Source organism: Lampris incognitus, chromosome 5 (assembly GCF_029633865.1).
Source record: "Lampris incognitus isolate fLamInc1 chromosome 5, fLamInc1.hap2, whole genome shotgun sequence".
Classification (NCBI taxonomy): Eukaryota; Metazoa; Chordata; class Actinopteri; order Lampriformes; family Lampridae; genus Lampris; species Lampris incognitus.
The window spans coordinates 64949611-64966202 of NC_079215.1; the positions used below are offsets into that span (position 1 = coordinate 64949611).

The following is a 16592-nucleotide window of genomic DNA, read 5'->3' on the forward strand; positions in this document are numbered from 1 at the left end:
AGTCAGTAGTAGTACTACTGTGTTGTACTGAAGTAGCCAGTAGTAAGTCAGTAGTAGTACTACTGTGTGGTGCTGAAGTAGTCAGTAGTAGTACTACTGTGTTGTACTGAAGTAGTCAGTAGTAAGTCAGTAGTAGTACTACTGTGTGGTGTTGAAGTAGCCAGTAGTAGTACTACTGTGTGGTGCTGAAGTAGTCAGTAGTAGTACTACTGTGTAGTGTTGAAGTAGCAAGTAGTAGTACTACTGTGTGGTGATGAAGCAGTCAGTAGTAGTACTACTGTGTCATGCTGAAGTAGCCAGTAGCAGTACTACTGTGTGGTGCTGAAGTAGTCAGTAGTAGTACTACTGTGTGGTGTTGAAGTAGTCAGTAGTAGTAGTACTACTGTGTGGTGCTGAAGTAGTCAGTAGTAGTACTACTGTGTAGTGTTGAATTAGCCAGTAGTAGTACTACTGTGTGGTGTTGAAGTAGTCAGTAGTAGTACTACTGTGTGGTGCTGAAGTAGTCAGTAGTAGTACTACTGTGTGGTGTTGAAGTAGTCAGTAGTAGTACTACTGTGTAGTGCTGAAGTAGTCAGTAGTAGTACTACTGTGTAGTGTTGAATTAGCCAGTAGTAGTACTACCGTGTGGTGCTGAAGATGTGGGCCTCCTATCTGTACAGTGAGATTCTTCATGTACATTTGCACAGACTTCGATGACCAGAATCAATCCATCAATCAATCAATCCATCAATCAATCAATCAATCCAGATGTTGCCTGACTGGAACACCGGAGTGCACGACAACAGCAGTGTGAGTGTGTGTGTGTGTGTGTGTGTGTGTGTTGGTCTCGGCAGCGCGGATGTAAGAAATATAAACTCAGGGAATAGAAGAGCCAATAGAAGAGCCAATAGAAGAGCCAATAGAAGAGCCAATAGAAGAGCCAATAGAAGGGGAGACAATAGAAGGGGAGACAATAGAAGGGGAGACACTAGAAGCACTCTCCTACCGTTGTCGCTGTCCGACTTGTTGTCGTGCTCCGTGTCGGTCAGTGTCAGCACGGAGTTGGAGCGGCTCGACAAACAGGAGCTCCGCCCCGACGACTTGCCCAGACCCCCGCGGCCCCAAGGCCGCATGGCGCGCTCCGGTGACATCACGGCCTGGCTGTCGCCGTCGAGGTCCTGGGCCACGCCCACGGAGTAGCCGCGGTGGGGGAGGCCCATGTCGGAGCAGAAGGTGAGGCCGCGGCGGGCCGGCGGCTCGCAGATGCCCAGCTGGCGGAGATTGAAATTCTGACCTATGGGAAGGAGCCGGAGAGAGAGAGAGAGAGAGAGAGAGAGAGAGAGAGAGAGGCCGTGGTCACATCCGAATGAGAAGGGAGGAGTAAAGGCCTCTTACAAATACAGTCAGGACAAGAGAATGTGATGTGGTGTGAATGGCTGCCAGTAAAGACCTCGTCCACCTCAGACCTCCGCCTCTGGAAGCCAGTTTTAATCAGGAGGTCCTCATCATGGAGGACTCCATGTGAGCTATGGGAAGGTGTCAGAGAAAACACTCTGACGCCACGGGGGCTCAGCACACGGCCAGTAAGACTGGGCGCCCCGGGGTGGCAGCTCATTACATCAGGTGTTTTTTTCGTTTTTGTCCCCCCCCCCCCTTTTCTCCCCAATTGTATACTTGGGCCAGTTACCCCACTCTCCCGAGCCATCCTGGTCTCTGCTCCACCCCCTCTGCTGATCCGGGGAGGGCTGCAGACTACCACATGCCTCCTCCCATACATTCTAGCACATGGGAGGACCATGCTATTCCCCCCAGTTCCCCCTTCCCCCTGAACAGACGCCCCGACCGACCAGAGGAGGCGCTAGTGCAGCGACCAGGATACATACCCACCCGCAGACACGGCCAATTGTGTCTGTAGGGACGCCCGACCAAGCCGGAGGGAACAAGGGGATTTTAACCGGCGATCCCCATGTTGGCAGGGAACAGAACAGACCGCTACACCACCCGGACGCCCCCATCAGGTGTTTGTTAGAGGACACTGTTGGTCTGGTTCATACAGGCCGTCTTCCCAGTCACTTTCCACCATGTGCTCTGTGGAAGCTGGTTTGGGCTTTCCGTGTTTTGTCTCTTCTGTATTGAACAGTGACACCGGTGGAGTTTCTCACCATAAGTCTATGCGACGTCACGCATCGCTTACAGCAGACTGCATGGCGCCCTCTAGTGGTATTACAACGGACCTACAGAAACAGTCACTACTGTATCACACTAATGGACACACACGACTCACACTTATCACTGGTTTTCAATATTACAAACCACCAACCCATGCACATATTTACATTTTCTAGTCCGTTAGCTGATCCATGCGGTCATCTTTTGAAAAATAGGAAAAAGGTGAATGAAAAACAAGAATCTGGGCTTTTCTCAAAAAGCCACTTCGAAACTAATTAACAAACTTATAAAGCGTTCCATTCAAAGTCAGAGGTCAGAAATTCCCAATTTCCAACCTCCAAGCATTCCAGGTGCACGAAGCCAAACATAAACAACAACAAAAATGGCGGACTGTGACAAACTGGTGTCTTTTCGGCAAGTGTATAGACAATTGAACTGTCAGCAGTGCAGCCTCCTTGTACATATAAACGAAACAGGGGAATAAGAGAAGATCACTTTCAGAGATTATTTATCGTGACCAGCTACCTAATAAAATGGGCAACATATTTTAACATCAATTTACATGCAGAAAAGGTTCTGCTATTTAATGAAATACAGGCAAATATACTTTACGTTGCCTTAGTTGATGGTTTACCATTAACACTGTGCACCTCCATGGGTGCTGCCATCGTCGTGTGAGGTCAGACAACTGTTTCTCCAAGAAGTCGGGGTAGATGGATTTGCCCCGAGTTTCCAAGTAGGAACTCCGATTTTAGGTGGCGTTCCATTGTACTTTTTCTAGTAGGAGGTTGGAAATTCTCAGCATTAAAACACAAATAATTACAAACACTAGACAGACAGCACGAGGCAAGACAAAGTCCAGTTTCAATAAATGACTCCTCAGCCGCTTTTTAAAGGCGTCAACAGAGACCGCAGATTGTATGTCTAAAGCTAGAGCATTCCAGTGTCGGAGCCACAACGTCAAAGGCATGATCATCTTTTGTTTTCAATTGAGAGCGAGGGACAACCAGCAAGCCCTGATCAGAAGACCCAAGTGACCTACTGGTGATGTAGGGATGGAGCAGGTCACAGATGTAAACAGGTGCCTAACCATGCAGGGCTCTATATGTCAAAACAAGAACCTATGTCAAAACGAATCCTAAACTTGGTAGGAAGCCAATGTCAAAAAGGTAAAATGGGTGTAATGTGAGTCGCCCTGCTGGACTTGATAAAAAGCATTGCAGCAGCGTTCTGGGCCATTTGTAGATGGTCCAGGGATGACTTGCTGAGGCAGGTGAAAAGGGATTTCCAGTAGTCTAGCTGGGATGATATAAAAGTGTGAATGATCATTTCTAGCTCAGGTTGTGACAGCAAACCTTAGTTTGACAATTTTTCTTAAATGGAAAAAACATGGACGGGTCAACAATTTCATGTTGATTGAAGTACATAACCTGATCAAAAATAACAGCAAGATTTCTAAGATTAGATTGTACAGATGAATAAAGGGACCCAATACACTGAGCAACCTTGGCTATAAGACTAAAACAATCATAAGGACCTCAGTCTTATCTACGTTTAGCTGTAAAAAGTGGTTGGCCATCCAGTCCATCAGATAATTGTGCAAAACAGACCGTTTGTCAGACTTAGGCTTAAAAGAGATGTACAGCTGAATATCATCAGCATAACAGTGATATGAGATACTTTTAAATTTGCTAATAACAAGACTTAAGGGAATCATATACAAAGCAAATAATACAGGTCTCAAGACAGAACCCTGAGGCACACCACAGGAAAGAGCAGCAGTTTCAGACATGTAGGGACCAAGCAACACAGAAAAACTCTTATCCGAGAGATATGAGGAGAACCAGTCTACGGCACTCCCAGAGACACCCACCCACTGCCCAAGCCTTTCAGTCAGGATGCTGTAATCTACAGTATTAAAAGCTGCGCTAAGATCCAGCAGCACCAAAACAGTGCATTCACCCACTTCAGAAGACATTATTATATCATTGGAGACTCTAAGAGGAGCCGTTTCAGTGGAATGTTTCTGACGGAAGCCAGATTGGAATTTATCTAACATGTTGTGTGGAGTCAAACTCTAAAAATTTTCAGATAAAAGGCAGCTTAGATATAGACCTATAGTTTTTGCGAGGGGATGGATCAAGGTTAGTTTTTTTTTTAAAGGCTGAATAATTGCCCTTTTTTTAAGATTTTTTTTTTTGGCATTGGCCTGTCCAGGGTGTCTCCCCGCCTGCCGCCCAGTGACTGCTGGAATAGGCTCCAGCATCCCCGCGACCCCGAGAGCAGGCTAAGAGGTTCAGATAACGGATGGATGGATGGATGTCTGCCTTTATTGGATAGTGACAGTAGAGAGAGACAGGGAGGGCAGGGGAGAGAGAGGGGATAACATGCAGCAAAGAGCCCGGGCCAGATTCAAAACCAGGCCGCTGCGATAAGGACTCAGCCTTATGTGGTACGTGCTCTACAAGGTGAACTACCGGGGCGCCCCAACTGCATTTTTAAAATAAGCTGAAACACAACCCGATTGCAGGGAGCTATTTATAACACAGACCAGGCAATAGAACCAAATACATTTTTAAGCAGGGAAGTTGGTAAAATATCTACAGGGACTGAGGAAGGTTTCATACTTCCTATTAGATCAATGAAGTCTTGCAGAGAAATAGGAGAAAAAGCCCAAAATTGACAGCTGAGTTGGATAAGCAGAAGCGGGTGTAGAAGAGGAGATGATGCTAGCCCTAACATCTCTAATTCTATCCACAAAGAAAGAGAGAAAGCTACTGCAATCATGATCTGAAGACTGGCACATCAGGAGATGCAGGAGTGACAATGTTGTTGATGGTGTCAAACAGGACTTTAGGTTTGTGTTTCCTGGAGAAAATCAAGCTAGCAAAGTAAGAAGCCCTCGCATCCTTAACCATGTTTTGAAAATCAGTTTAAAGGTCTCTAATAGAGACCGTGAAGATGGAGCTTGCTGTATTTCCACAGTTGCTCTACCCTCTGACATTTACACTGGAAACGACAAACAGTGTCCTTTAACCAGGGGGATGAATTGATAAAGGGAACAAGTCTCGTTTTACTAGGAGCCACTTCATCCAAAACGGCACATCAATGTGTACTAAAGGAGTGGACCAGATAATCAACATCAGTGTGAGAAGACAACACTGCACTTGGGTCAAAAGCTGCAGAAAACTTCTCAGCTGAGAGGCGATTTAAGATGCAAGAGCAATTTATGCATTTACTGGACAGACAATCTAAATTAAAAGACAAGTTGAAAAAAACATTCATGGTCAGTATCATGGAGCGCCTCAGAGCTAATAGAATCAACATTTAAACCAAGTGTAGAAACAAGGTTCAAAGTATGAACCCTAATGTATGTGGGACCAGACACGTGTTGAATAAAATTAAAGGACTCGGTGACATTTAGAAAATCAGTAGCAAAGCTACAAGAAATGTCATCAACATGAATATTAAAATCACCAACCATAATAACTCTGTCCAACCTAATGATGGAGGATTTTAAAAAAAAAGAAATCACTGAATTCAGATATAAAATAACTACTGGAACCAAGAGGTCGGTAAATTAAAATTTCAATAAAACATATTTGAACAACCAAGTTTGGTCATCTGCAGTTGAAATGAGGAGAAAGCCTCAGTGCTAAACATATGACTTGCAAAGCAGTCCCTGAAAACCACGGCAAGTCCTCCAACCTAACCCAAGGTCCAGAGAGTGCTAATACATGTACAATCCAGTGGGCACAGTTCGAGTAGGGGTTTATAGTCCATGTTCCCCTGCCAAGTCTCAGTCAGAAACAGGAAAGCCAAGCATTTTCAGATGATTAAAGCGTTCAATATGAAGGATTTATTCGCAATGGAGTGAGAATTTTTCAGTGCTAATCTGAAGGGCACAGACCCATTGCTAGCAACAGCAGTAGCCCAAGCCAAAGGGTGCAGGTACTAAGAGTCTGATCCACCATGCACAGTGGAACATCTCACCACGGTCTGAATAGGGAGATGAACCAGTGAAGGCGTTAGTGCCAGGGGAAGAAAGTAGGGGAGGCTAGCGCTGGAAATGAGATGAAACTGGAAAAGAAGAGGGAGATTCTGGGGTGCGCGTGGAGCGTAAATAGTCACGTGGAGTGGACTGCAACACATTCTGTATGTTAGTGGCTAGCATACGTGAGCCCAGTTCGTTTGGGTGTAATCCATCCCTCTTAGAGTCAACCAGTCAACCAAAATAGATTTAAATCATCAATAAAACCCACATTCTGAGCACTACAAGCAGACTGATGCCAGTTGGGAAGGCTAAGAGGTCTGCTGAAATGACCAGTACTGCGGTCTATTGTGGGAATGGGACCTAAGATTAAAACAACAATAATAATAATAATAAAATAAAACTTTCCACAATACTTTAGGAAACTAAAAAGGTTAAAATCAGATTTGGTCAACTCAGACTGTTGAAGAGCTGCATTATTTGCTCCCACGTGAACAATTATTCTTCTAATGGAGGAAGAGAGTGATGGCAGTAAACACTGGAGCTTTTTGAAAATGTCAAGAGGCTGTGGCACTAGGGAAACAGCGTGTGATTGCATTAAAGAAAAGCATATTCCTAGTTATGGAATCACTGACAGTGCTTAGGGGGAGAAAAGTAGCTGAGGGGGTGCAGGCTGGACTCTGCCAGGACAGTACAGAGCACGTTCAGCATCCACAGCGTGCACCGAATTCACAGACTGTGGATGGATGGTTGTAGCCCAGGACTGCTGCAGTTAGGGCCAACGTTGTTCTTAGCATAGGGGTTTCCTGCTGTCTCCAGACAAATGAGACCTCCAGAGCCTCTCCTGATCATAGCATCCTTCAACAACCTGCAGTGAGAGGAGGAGGAGGAGGACTTGACTGCTGGAAGGGGTTGTTTGATCTGTTTTCCTGTGCTGGGCTGGCAAATCTTCCGAGCAATGTTCGCAGGTGGTAGAGGGGAGACAGCAGTATCTGAAGGTGTTGCATCTAGGTCCTGAAAAAGCGGGGCCACACCAGCATCTGGTGGGTGGGCTGCAGCCTCAATGGGCAGAACTGCATAGCGGTTTGACAGATCCAGGCGAGGTTGTGATACCGCTGTGTCTGAGCAGCTCCTGCCACCACTAACCAACTCAGGCCAGGATGGTTGTGACCAGAGGTTGGTCTGATAAGGTGTGGAGGTAAAAACTGAGGCCTTGGATCTGGCTCCCATTCAAGCCCAGTCAGCACCCGGCTGGGCTGGGGCTGGCACCGATGGAATGACAACATACGGTTCTACGACTCCCACTGCAGTGGTGATGCTCGGCACCATCAAATCAGCTTCACGCACATTGGATAAACCATTCTCCACAGCTACTGGGCTCTCAACCCAAGCAACAGGCTTCACACCAGCTCTAGCACCGGTCAATGCCAGCCATAGAAGAGTATCAGAAGAGTCCGAGACCGTGGCCTGCAATAGTCAGAAGGAGGGTAATAGAGCAAGGGAAGCCTGCATATACAAGATATGCTTGAACTGGGCTAAGGTGACCGATAGAAAGCTACCAAAGGAACTCCTTTTTCCCGGATTTTGCAATTGAGATATTAAGGGTGGTCAAATGTGATGAAACACGTGATTATAGGAGGTTTCTTGAGGACGCAGCCAGCAGTGCTTTTGGGGTAAATGGTATAAGGGTCTTTGACACATTTGGCTTCTCATTTTTCACCAGTTTTATATTCATGTCCTAAGCTGATGCCACTTCTGGTGTCGTAGCCAAGTTTTTGTTCTGGCCTCAGACTCGCTGTACACAAAATCAACTCACGAATGACTCATCATAACCTCAAACTGCCACAAACCAACAAGACAAACAACAAACAGAGAAGAATATGAATGCAAGGCATTTGTAACTCTGTGGTAATGGGAAACCAGTTTGCCTATGCCTAAGAGTATACCGTTTGCTAACTTCATGTGTAGCAGTCGTGGTATCACTCAATGGGTTGGCAGTAAGACCAACAGGTGTTAGCTCAGGACGAGATGAATAAGACTGAATACTTAATAGTTTCCTGTAATTATGAAAACACAATTAAAGTACTGTACACCGACGAATGCCCATGCAGCACTGCTAACAATTACATGATGAAGTTTTCTGATGGCACGGCTATACTGGGTCTCATGTCCGACACTCAGATACAGTTGTATACAAACATGAGATTCAGAACTTTGTCCGGTGGTGCGACAAACACCTCCTCACCCCCAACATTAAGAAAACAGATCCACTGGAGGCCACTCACCAGTGGTTATCCGTGACCTGATCATAGCCCAGGGAGACTCTTACAGAGACTACCTGGGCATACGCACCCACAACAAACTGACAAGGAGTGTTAAGATAGAAAATGTCTGCACTAGAGTCCAACAGTTGCTAAACTTCCTTTGTAGGCTGAGGGTCTTTGGTGTCATCCAGTAGGCGTTGCTCCTCTTCTACCACGCCGCAGCTGAGAGCATCCCACGGTATGGCATCTCAGCCTGGTTGGGCAAGCTCAGTGTACAGCTGCAAGCCCAGATTACCCGGCATAACACAGAGATCCATGAAAATCATGGCAGTCAGGCAGCATCCCACACTCCAGGCTTTCCTTTGATGAAACGATCAACAGACAGGCCCAAAAAAAGTATTTCAGACCTCCACCCCGAGTACCAGCTTCATCCCTCATGCAGACACTTCAGAGTCCCCTAAGTGCAGGCACAGCCACTTAAAGAACTCCTTTGTCCCCCGGTCCATCAAAGCCCTACATGGCAAGCTAACCAGAGGCTAATCCCTGTAACACCGCTTTCAATTTCACTGTACATATGTACACTTTATGACTCTTTTGATGAGGCTGCTTTAGGGCCCAGACACACCAAACTGACTAGCGGCGACGAAGGCCGACTGTTGCGTCGCCTCACGTCGCCTGCCGTCTGGGCCAAAAAGCAGCACTTGAACACACCGCAAAGACTACAGCCGACGGCCAACTAGCACGTACGTTCTGCACTGAACAGCCAATCAGAGCGATCTCTCTCACCGACGGGCTCCGCCCATTCAACACGCTGAATCAGCCGAAAACCTGCCGACAGGGGCCCGACTAGTGCCGACGGTGCGGGACACACCGCAAAAACTAGGGTCACAGACGCTCACCGACGGCCCGACACTGGCCGACGACCCCTGGTGTGTCAGGGCCCTTACTCTTGCTGCACATGTTAAGATGACTACTGGTGTGTTGTACGACGGGCAGTGTGCAATTTTTCGTTAATGGCAGTCTGAGCATGTACTGCACGTACACACGGCTACTTGTATTTTTTTAACAACAGAAAGCAATCTCCTGCCGGACATAGCTTCATTTCTCTGCATATTTTCAGGTATGTGTGGGGAACTAAAGGACAAACGAGTGATGGAAAACCCACCCTTCCAACGCTGTTGTGAGACGTGCGCGGGTGGTTAATCTGGTCGGTGAAATCATGAGGCTTCCAAGCCAATACTGCACTTCAGAAAGTCACTCTCTCTCTCTCACACGCACACACACACACACCTATAAAAACACACAGACCATGCAAATATGGGAGAAAAAACCCCCCTATAATTAACGATATGTCCCAAGTTCTCCATGTTTGAGAAAATATTCTGACTTTATAAGGAAGTGAAAAGAGCTCACAAACTAAATAAATAAATAAAAAACAAAATACCCTCCTAACCAAGTCCTCATGTTAGTTCCACACACAAACAAGTCAGGTCAAAGCATTCCATCATGAGGTCATCAGAACTCAGCTGTCAGCTGGAAACCTCGTACCTTCAGCCGCGCTGGCTTTGAAACGACGAGGAACAACAACGTCGACTGACCGATTCTGACTTGCAGGCTTCTTATGTCACACAACAGGAAATCAGGAATCAGGAGCACCCTGTCATTTCACTTCATGCACTTGTGTAAATGAAATGAAACAAAATGCCGTTTCCCCCAGCCCACAGCAGTACGACACAAAGACAACAACACACCCAAACACTACAAGAGCACACATACCCAAACTAACACACATATCCAGACTACAAAAAATCACTGTCCAAGGGAACGAACGCCAGCCAGGGTGACTGTTGGACCTGCCAGTCTGCATGGGCTAGCAGTTAGCTTAGCCCACCCCGCTTCCGTGTCCTGTCAGACCGCCCTCGTGGTTTCCTCCTCTGGTGCAGCTCGAGGCAGGGCCGTGGTCCCCGGGCCCACCGGACACAGCAGACCAGGCTCTCCCAGCCAGTCCAGCACCAGCTCTCCCAGCCAGACACCCACGACACACCTCCCCGCACTCCTCACGACGGCACCAAAAACACCACAGTCAACGCCAGGCGAGGCTGCCGCCAGACCGCCCTCAGTGTTATCAGAACTGCCGGTTTGCACGGGCTAGCAGTTAGCTTAGCCTGCCCCGCTCTCCAAGCTGATCCAGCACAGCTCTCCCAGCCATCAATCGAAGACAAAACTTGGACGCAGACGTGGACAAAGACACTGCATGGACAGAACCGGGTGAGGCCGCCGCAAATGTGAATTCGCGCCGCCATCTTCCCACACCAGAAGTGGAAATTAATGTCGTTCTGTTGCACTGATGGTTAGGACGTTTGCTCCGTCCGCAAAAGAACCGTGTGGAAATCCAATTTTCAGGAATGATCCAGAAATAGTCTTAGCGTGAGTCGAGAGGTTTTCACTTGACAGCAACCACATGTGTGCAGACTGTGAAATCAAACATCACCAATGCAAGAGAGCACTTTCTTATTTCAGGAAGAACAGCAGGATAAGATCTGCAAAATCTGCTACACATCAACTGCCCGTGCTATTGTACAGCAGCACCAGCTCCATGCTGGGTATGTGATAAACACAGTATTGATACGGTCATAATGATTACACCACGGATGTTTCACCGCAGTGAAGGTGAGGTAGAAAAATACATGTAACAAACACCATATTTCAAAAGCCAAAAAAAATAATAAATAGAACACCCTGCTCCAATTAGTTTGCTTTGTCGACGGCTAAGAAAAACAGGTCGGGGCAAACGGCCTCTCAGCTGAATTATATGCCAGGGAGTACATGCAGCCTACATTTACAGTACTTTCCCAGTGTGGCAAACATCCCACAGCAGGAAAACTGATTTCAGGTGGATTTTGCTTCGCCGACCATGAAGACAGCAAAATGCACCACACATATAATTAAACAAATAACAATCAACAAGCACCGGAAACACGGTGGCATAATCAGAGTTTAAAGTACATTCATGTTTATATCTATCTATCTATCTATCTATCTATCTATCTATCTATCTATCTATCTATCTATCTATCTATCTATCTATCAATAGACTACTATAATAATAATAATAAAATAATAATAATGCATTTTATTTGTGGGCACCTTTCAAAACACTCAAGCACACCTTACAGAACATCCTTAAAAAAACAAAAAAAAAAACCCAAAAAAAACACTGTATCAGACAGCATAAAATCAAAACACAGCAGGTACACAATAAAAAGTTAACACAACAGATAAGTATGAAATCATCATCTGCACAAAACTCAGTGAAGCGTGGATCAGACTGAATACGCCAGCGTGAAAAGGTGCGTTTTGAGATGGGATGTGAAGGTTGAAAGAGAGTCAGTGTTGTGGAGGTCTTGTGGGAGAGAGTTCCATAGGCGGGGGGCAGAACGGCTGAAGGCTCTAGACCCCATGGTAGTCCAGCGGGCCGATGGTGTAGTGAGTTGGAGAGCAGAAGAGGATGTGAGAGTGCGGGAGGGCATGTGGATATGAAGGAGTTCGGAAAGATATGAAGGAGCTGGGTTATTAAAGGCCTTAAAGGTGAGAAGCAGGATCTTGAAGTCAATATGGTATATAACAGGAAGCCAATGGAGTTGCTAAAGAACAGGAGTGATATGATCTATGGAAGGAGTTCTGGTAATGATACGGGCAGATGAATTCTGGACCAAGTGAAGCTTATGAGGACACTTGAGGGGAAGACCAAAGAGGATAGAATTACAGTAGTCAATACGGGATGTAACCAGGGTGTGAGTGAGTATGGCTGTGCTTTTAGGTGTAAGTGATGGCCGAAGACGATTAATATTGCGTAGGTGGAAGTGTGCAGATCGAGTAACATTGTTGATGTGGGCTTCAAAAGATAATGTGCTATGCTCCTATTATTATTGCCACATATAACAACAACAATAATAATAATAATAATAATGCATCTATGATCAAAATAGCATGCTTCCTTTATCAAAAATATTCATAATATTGTAATAAAACAAAAGTATTGTTAAGTTTTGGGGATTGCAATCAAATTAGAAGTTCTCATATTTACGGTAATTACAATGTAGTACTAATATTTCTTGCTTTCCGTTTTATTTCTTTTTTCTAATATCTTTTTCCCAGCTCTGCACCATATGGGCTCACTGTGAGCGTCACACTTTAATGTAAAGTGATTGTGATCCACCAAGCATGACATCACCACGGCCCGAGAATAGCTGCTCTGATCCTCATGGTAATGGGATGGTAAATATTACCCTCCAGGAGTGACTCGTAGAGGAGGTGGCGTGCACGCGCCACACAATACGTGCACACACATGCACGCACGCAATACACTATCCCAGGTTCCACGACTCCATCTCACAGTACCGGGTGCCGTCTCAATTACAACTCATGGAAGTGAACCGTCTCTGTCAATACTCTTTGATATTTAGCATGAAGGTAACATGGATGAGATTTACATATCTGCACACTTCAGGACTATATCCACCAGTTTTTGATTAGGTCCGTCCTCGTTTTAATATCTGTCTGTCTGTCTGTCTGTCTGTCTATTCCGGTGTGGGAAGATGGCGCCGCAAATTCACGTTTACAGTGGCCTCACCCAGTACCGGTGTGGGAAGATGGCGGCGCGAATTCACATTTGCGGCGGCCTCCCCCAGTACTGTCCATGCAGTGTCTTTGTCCACGTCTGCGTCCAAGTTTGTCTTCGTTTGATGGCTGGGAGAGCTGGCACTGGATCGGCTGGAAGAGCTTGGTCTGCTGTGTCCTGTGGGCCCAGGGACCACGGCCCTGCCTGGAGCTGTGCACAAAGAGGAAACACCGAGGGCGGTCTGACGGGACGCGGAAGCGGCGCTAAGTTAACTGCTGGCCCATGCAGACCGGCAGTTCAGATAACACAGAGGGCGGTCTGGCGGTGGCCCTGCCTCACCTTGACTGTGTTTTTAGTGTTGTTGTGTGGAGTCTGGGGAAGTGTGTCGAAGGTGTCTGGCTGGGAGAGCTGGCGTTGGGTCGGCTGAGGGAGCTTGGTCTGCTGCGTCCTGTGGGCCCAAGGACCACGGCCCTGACCGGAGCTGCGCCCAAAGACGAAACACCAAGGGTGGTCGGACGGGACGCGGAAGTGGGGCAGGCTAAGCTAACTGCTAGCCCATGCAGACCGGCAGTTCAGATAACACTGAGGACGGTCCGGCAGCGGCCTCGCCTCTCATTGACTGTGTTTTTGGTGTCGTCGTGTGAAGTGCGGGGAGGTGTGTCGAAGGTGTCTGGGTGGGGGAACTGGTCTGCTGCGTACACTGGGTCCAGGGACCACGGCCCTACCTGAGCTACGCCCAAGGAGGAAACACCGGGGGCGGTCTGACAGGACACAGAAACAGGGCGGGCTAAGCTAACTGCTAGCCCATGCAGACCGGCAGTTCTGACAGTCATCCTGGCTGGCATTCGTTCTCCTGGACAGTGACTTTTTTTGGTTTAGTTTAGATATATGTGTTGGTTTGGATATATGTGTTGTTGTAGTGTTTGGATATGTGTTTTTGTGTTTGTGTTGCACTGCTGTGGGCTGGGGGAAACAATGTTTTGTTTCATTTCATGTACGCAAGTGCATGAAATGAAATGACAGTGTTTCTGATTCCATCCACCCATCTATCGTATTTAAGTCCATACTAGACTCACTAGTCAGTCCTTAAATGCTTCACTCAACTAGAGACTGAGGACAATCTCCCAGCTTCCATTGCAAAAACTGGGTGGAAACAAGCAGAGTTGAAAAAAACCTGCATTGCAGAACCAATCCAAAGTCTTTAGAGCGGCCCTTTGTGTTGGGGCGGTGATGTGCTTGTAAACACTGCATGATGGGATGGCTCAGCCGCAGTAAACCAGGAAAACTCCTTCAAAGTTTGTTGATGTTTGCCGTGTTTGAGGCAAAACATTCATCGGTTAAAAACAAATACAATCAAATAATCTAACGTTGCTACGGACATCCATTTTCCATGTTTTAAAAAGCCCTCCGTGTTACAAAGGGACTCGCTATATCTCCAGCTTGTTTCAGTACGGAGGAGGATGGGGGGGGGGGGGCATCATTCCTGGAAATGCGTGTCCTGGATTTCCAAAGCAGTAGCTGTAGGTTTGTAAGTGGCTGTTCTCGCTGCCGTTGTATCTTGCACTAAGAAGTCCCCAGACACTGGTCGGTGGAGATCTCCAATTGTCTGGTATCGCGAGACTAAGTCCATACAACATAGTAGAAGCAGCCAAGACTGCAGGGGGCAGCGATGTTCATTTCAGACTTTGGCATGAAAAAGTGACAAAGTACAACACTGACATTTAAAAAGCAATGGCACCAAACAGAATGCCAGTATTAATTATTTATTCGTTTTCATTTTAGTCTTTATTTACCAGGCCAGTCTGGAAACGGAGACAGGGAAGATGTGCAGCAAAGGCCCCGTAATCAAACTCAAAGACTCAATATATAGTTTAGTGGAAGGTTATTTGGTGGCCCGTCCGGTGCCTGGAGCTGCGCCCGACAAGGAAGCACCGAGGGCGGTCTGACGGGACGCGGAAGCGGGGCAGGCTAAGCTAACTGCTAGCCCATGCAGACCGGCAGTTCCGACAGTCATCCTGGCTGGCGTTCGTTCTCTTGACAGTGAATTTTTGGATTGTGTTGCACTGAGTGGACTGCGTTGTTATCCGTTTGTGTTGTGTTTTTGGTTTTCTCCTTTGTTCTCCCTGTTTTTGTATGTTTTTAGTGGTGTCGTTTTTGGAAATGTTGGATGTGTTTCTATCGTTTGTGTTGCACTGCTATGGGCTGGGTGAAGCAACATTTCGTTTATTTTGTGTATGCAAGTACATGATAGAAATGACAATAAATTGTTGCCGATTCCTGAAAGGGAAGACATGCAGCAAAGGTCCCGTAACCAAATTCAAAGACTAAAGATAAAGTTTAGTAGAAGGTTATTTGGTGGACAGATACCTTTGCACATTGATTTTTTTCCAGCTTTCAATTTTTAATTTTACTCTTGTCCCGTGTAATTGTTCCCCCAGAAATAAAACGAAATAATTTGTGTTGAAGACAGTTTCCCCCCCAACCATTTTCCAATTAAAATCACCTCCTGAATATATTCAAACACGAAACGGAGGGAAGCATTTTGATGAGGTCATTGTATATTCAGAAACGTTTCTTCTCAATTTTAATATTAAATTCTAAAACTTGAATAATTCACCGGGATTTCATCAACCGCTGACGGATAAAAGAGGAACGAAATCAGGCTGAAATAATACTTGTAAGTCGGAGAACTCTTTGAGATTTGAAGGAAAAGAAGTCAAACAAAATCGTCTGTGAAATCTAAACCTGCACTGCCACCTCCACGTTCCACCAGAGAAAGGAGGAAATGGTGGGAGGAACAGCAGAACTTCATTAATTAACGGCACAACAATAGAGAGCAAGCGCCATGGTTCAATTAAAACTTATATTAATTTTAAATGAGCCCGAATTAGGCCCACAAAGAAAATGAAGGCGATAAGATAATTGAGCAATTATGATTTTTTTCCTTTCTCAAATATTGACGCTGCGTTAATTGGAGCTGAAGAACAATGAGTTGGCGCTGTAATTAAGCTCATGTCCTTTGGAGTTTCACCAGGTTAACTCCATTTATTTTTCTATTTTGGGGGCAAGATTTAAAGGGATCAGATGTTGAGAATCCTTTGCTCCATCTAATTATCATCACCCGTTCAACCCAAAAAAAACCCATCTTGCTAACCATTTGCTTGCCCTTCCCATTGCCAATCCATTATCTGTTCATCTGTCTGTTTTGGGCATCAGGAATATTTGGAGAAGGTCCTCAACCTGTCCTCCAACATAGCAATGTATCCCAACTGTCAAATGCGAAATACTCAAGATTGAAAAACATCAAATGTAAAGAAATATCCACCAGTTCATTACAGATGTCTTGTCAGTCTTGGAAGAACTACACTGATCAGCCAAAACATTAAAACCACCTGCCTAATATTGTGTACGCCCCCTTCGTGCCACCAAAGCAGCTCTGACCTGTCGAGGTATGGACTCCACAAGACCTCTGAAGGTGTCCTCTGGTATCTGGCACCAAGGGGTTAGCGGCAGATCTTTCAAGTCCTGTAAGTTGCGAGGTGGGGCCTCCATGGATCGGACTTGTTTT

The 16592-nt window shown here is 46.1% G+C and overlaps 1 protein-coding gene across 1 annotated transcript in view; it reads right to left on the minus strand.

Moving 5' to 3' along the window:
* Positions 1 to 16592, minus strand: part of LOC130113077 (teneurin-3-like) — a 380798-nt gene that overhangs the window by 347568 nt on the left and 16638 nt on the right. The window contains exon 4 of the mRNA XM_056280588.1: positions 986 to 1273. Within this exon, the coding sequence (XP_056136563.1) occupies positions 986 to 1273 (288 nt within the window). The remainder of the gene's footprint in view (positions 1 to 985; positions 1274 to 16592) is intronic.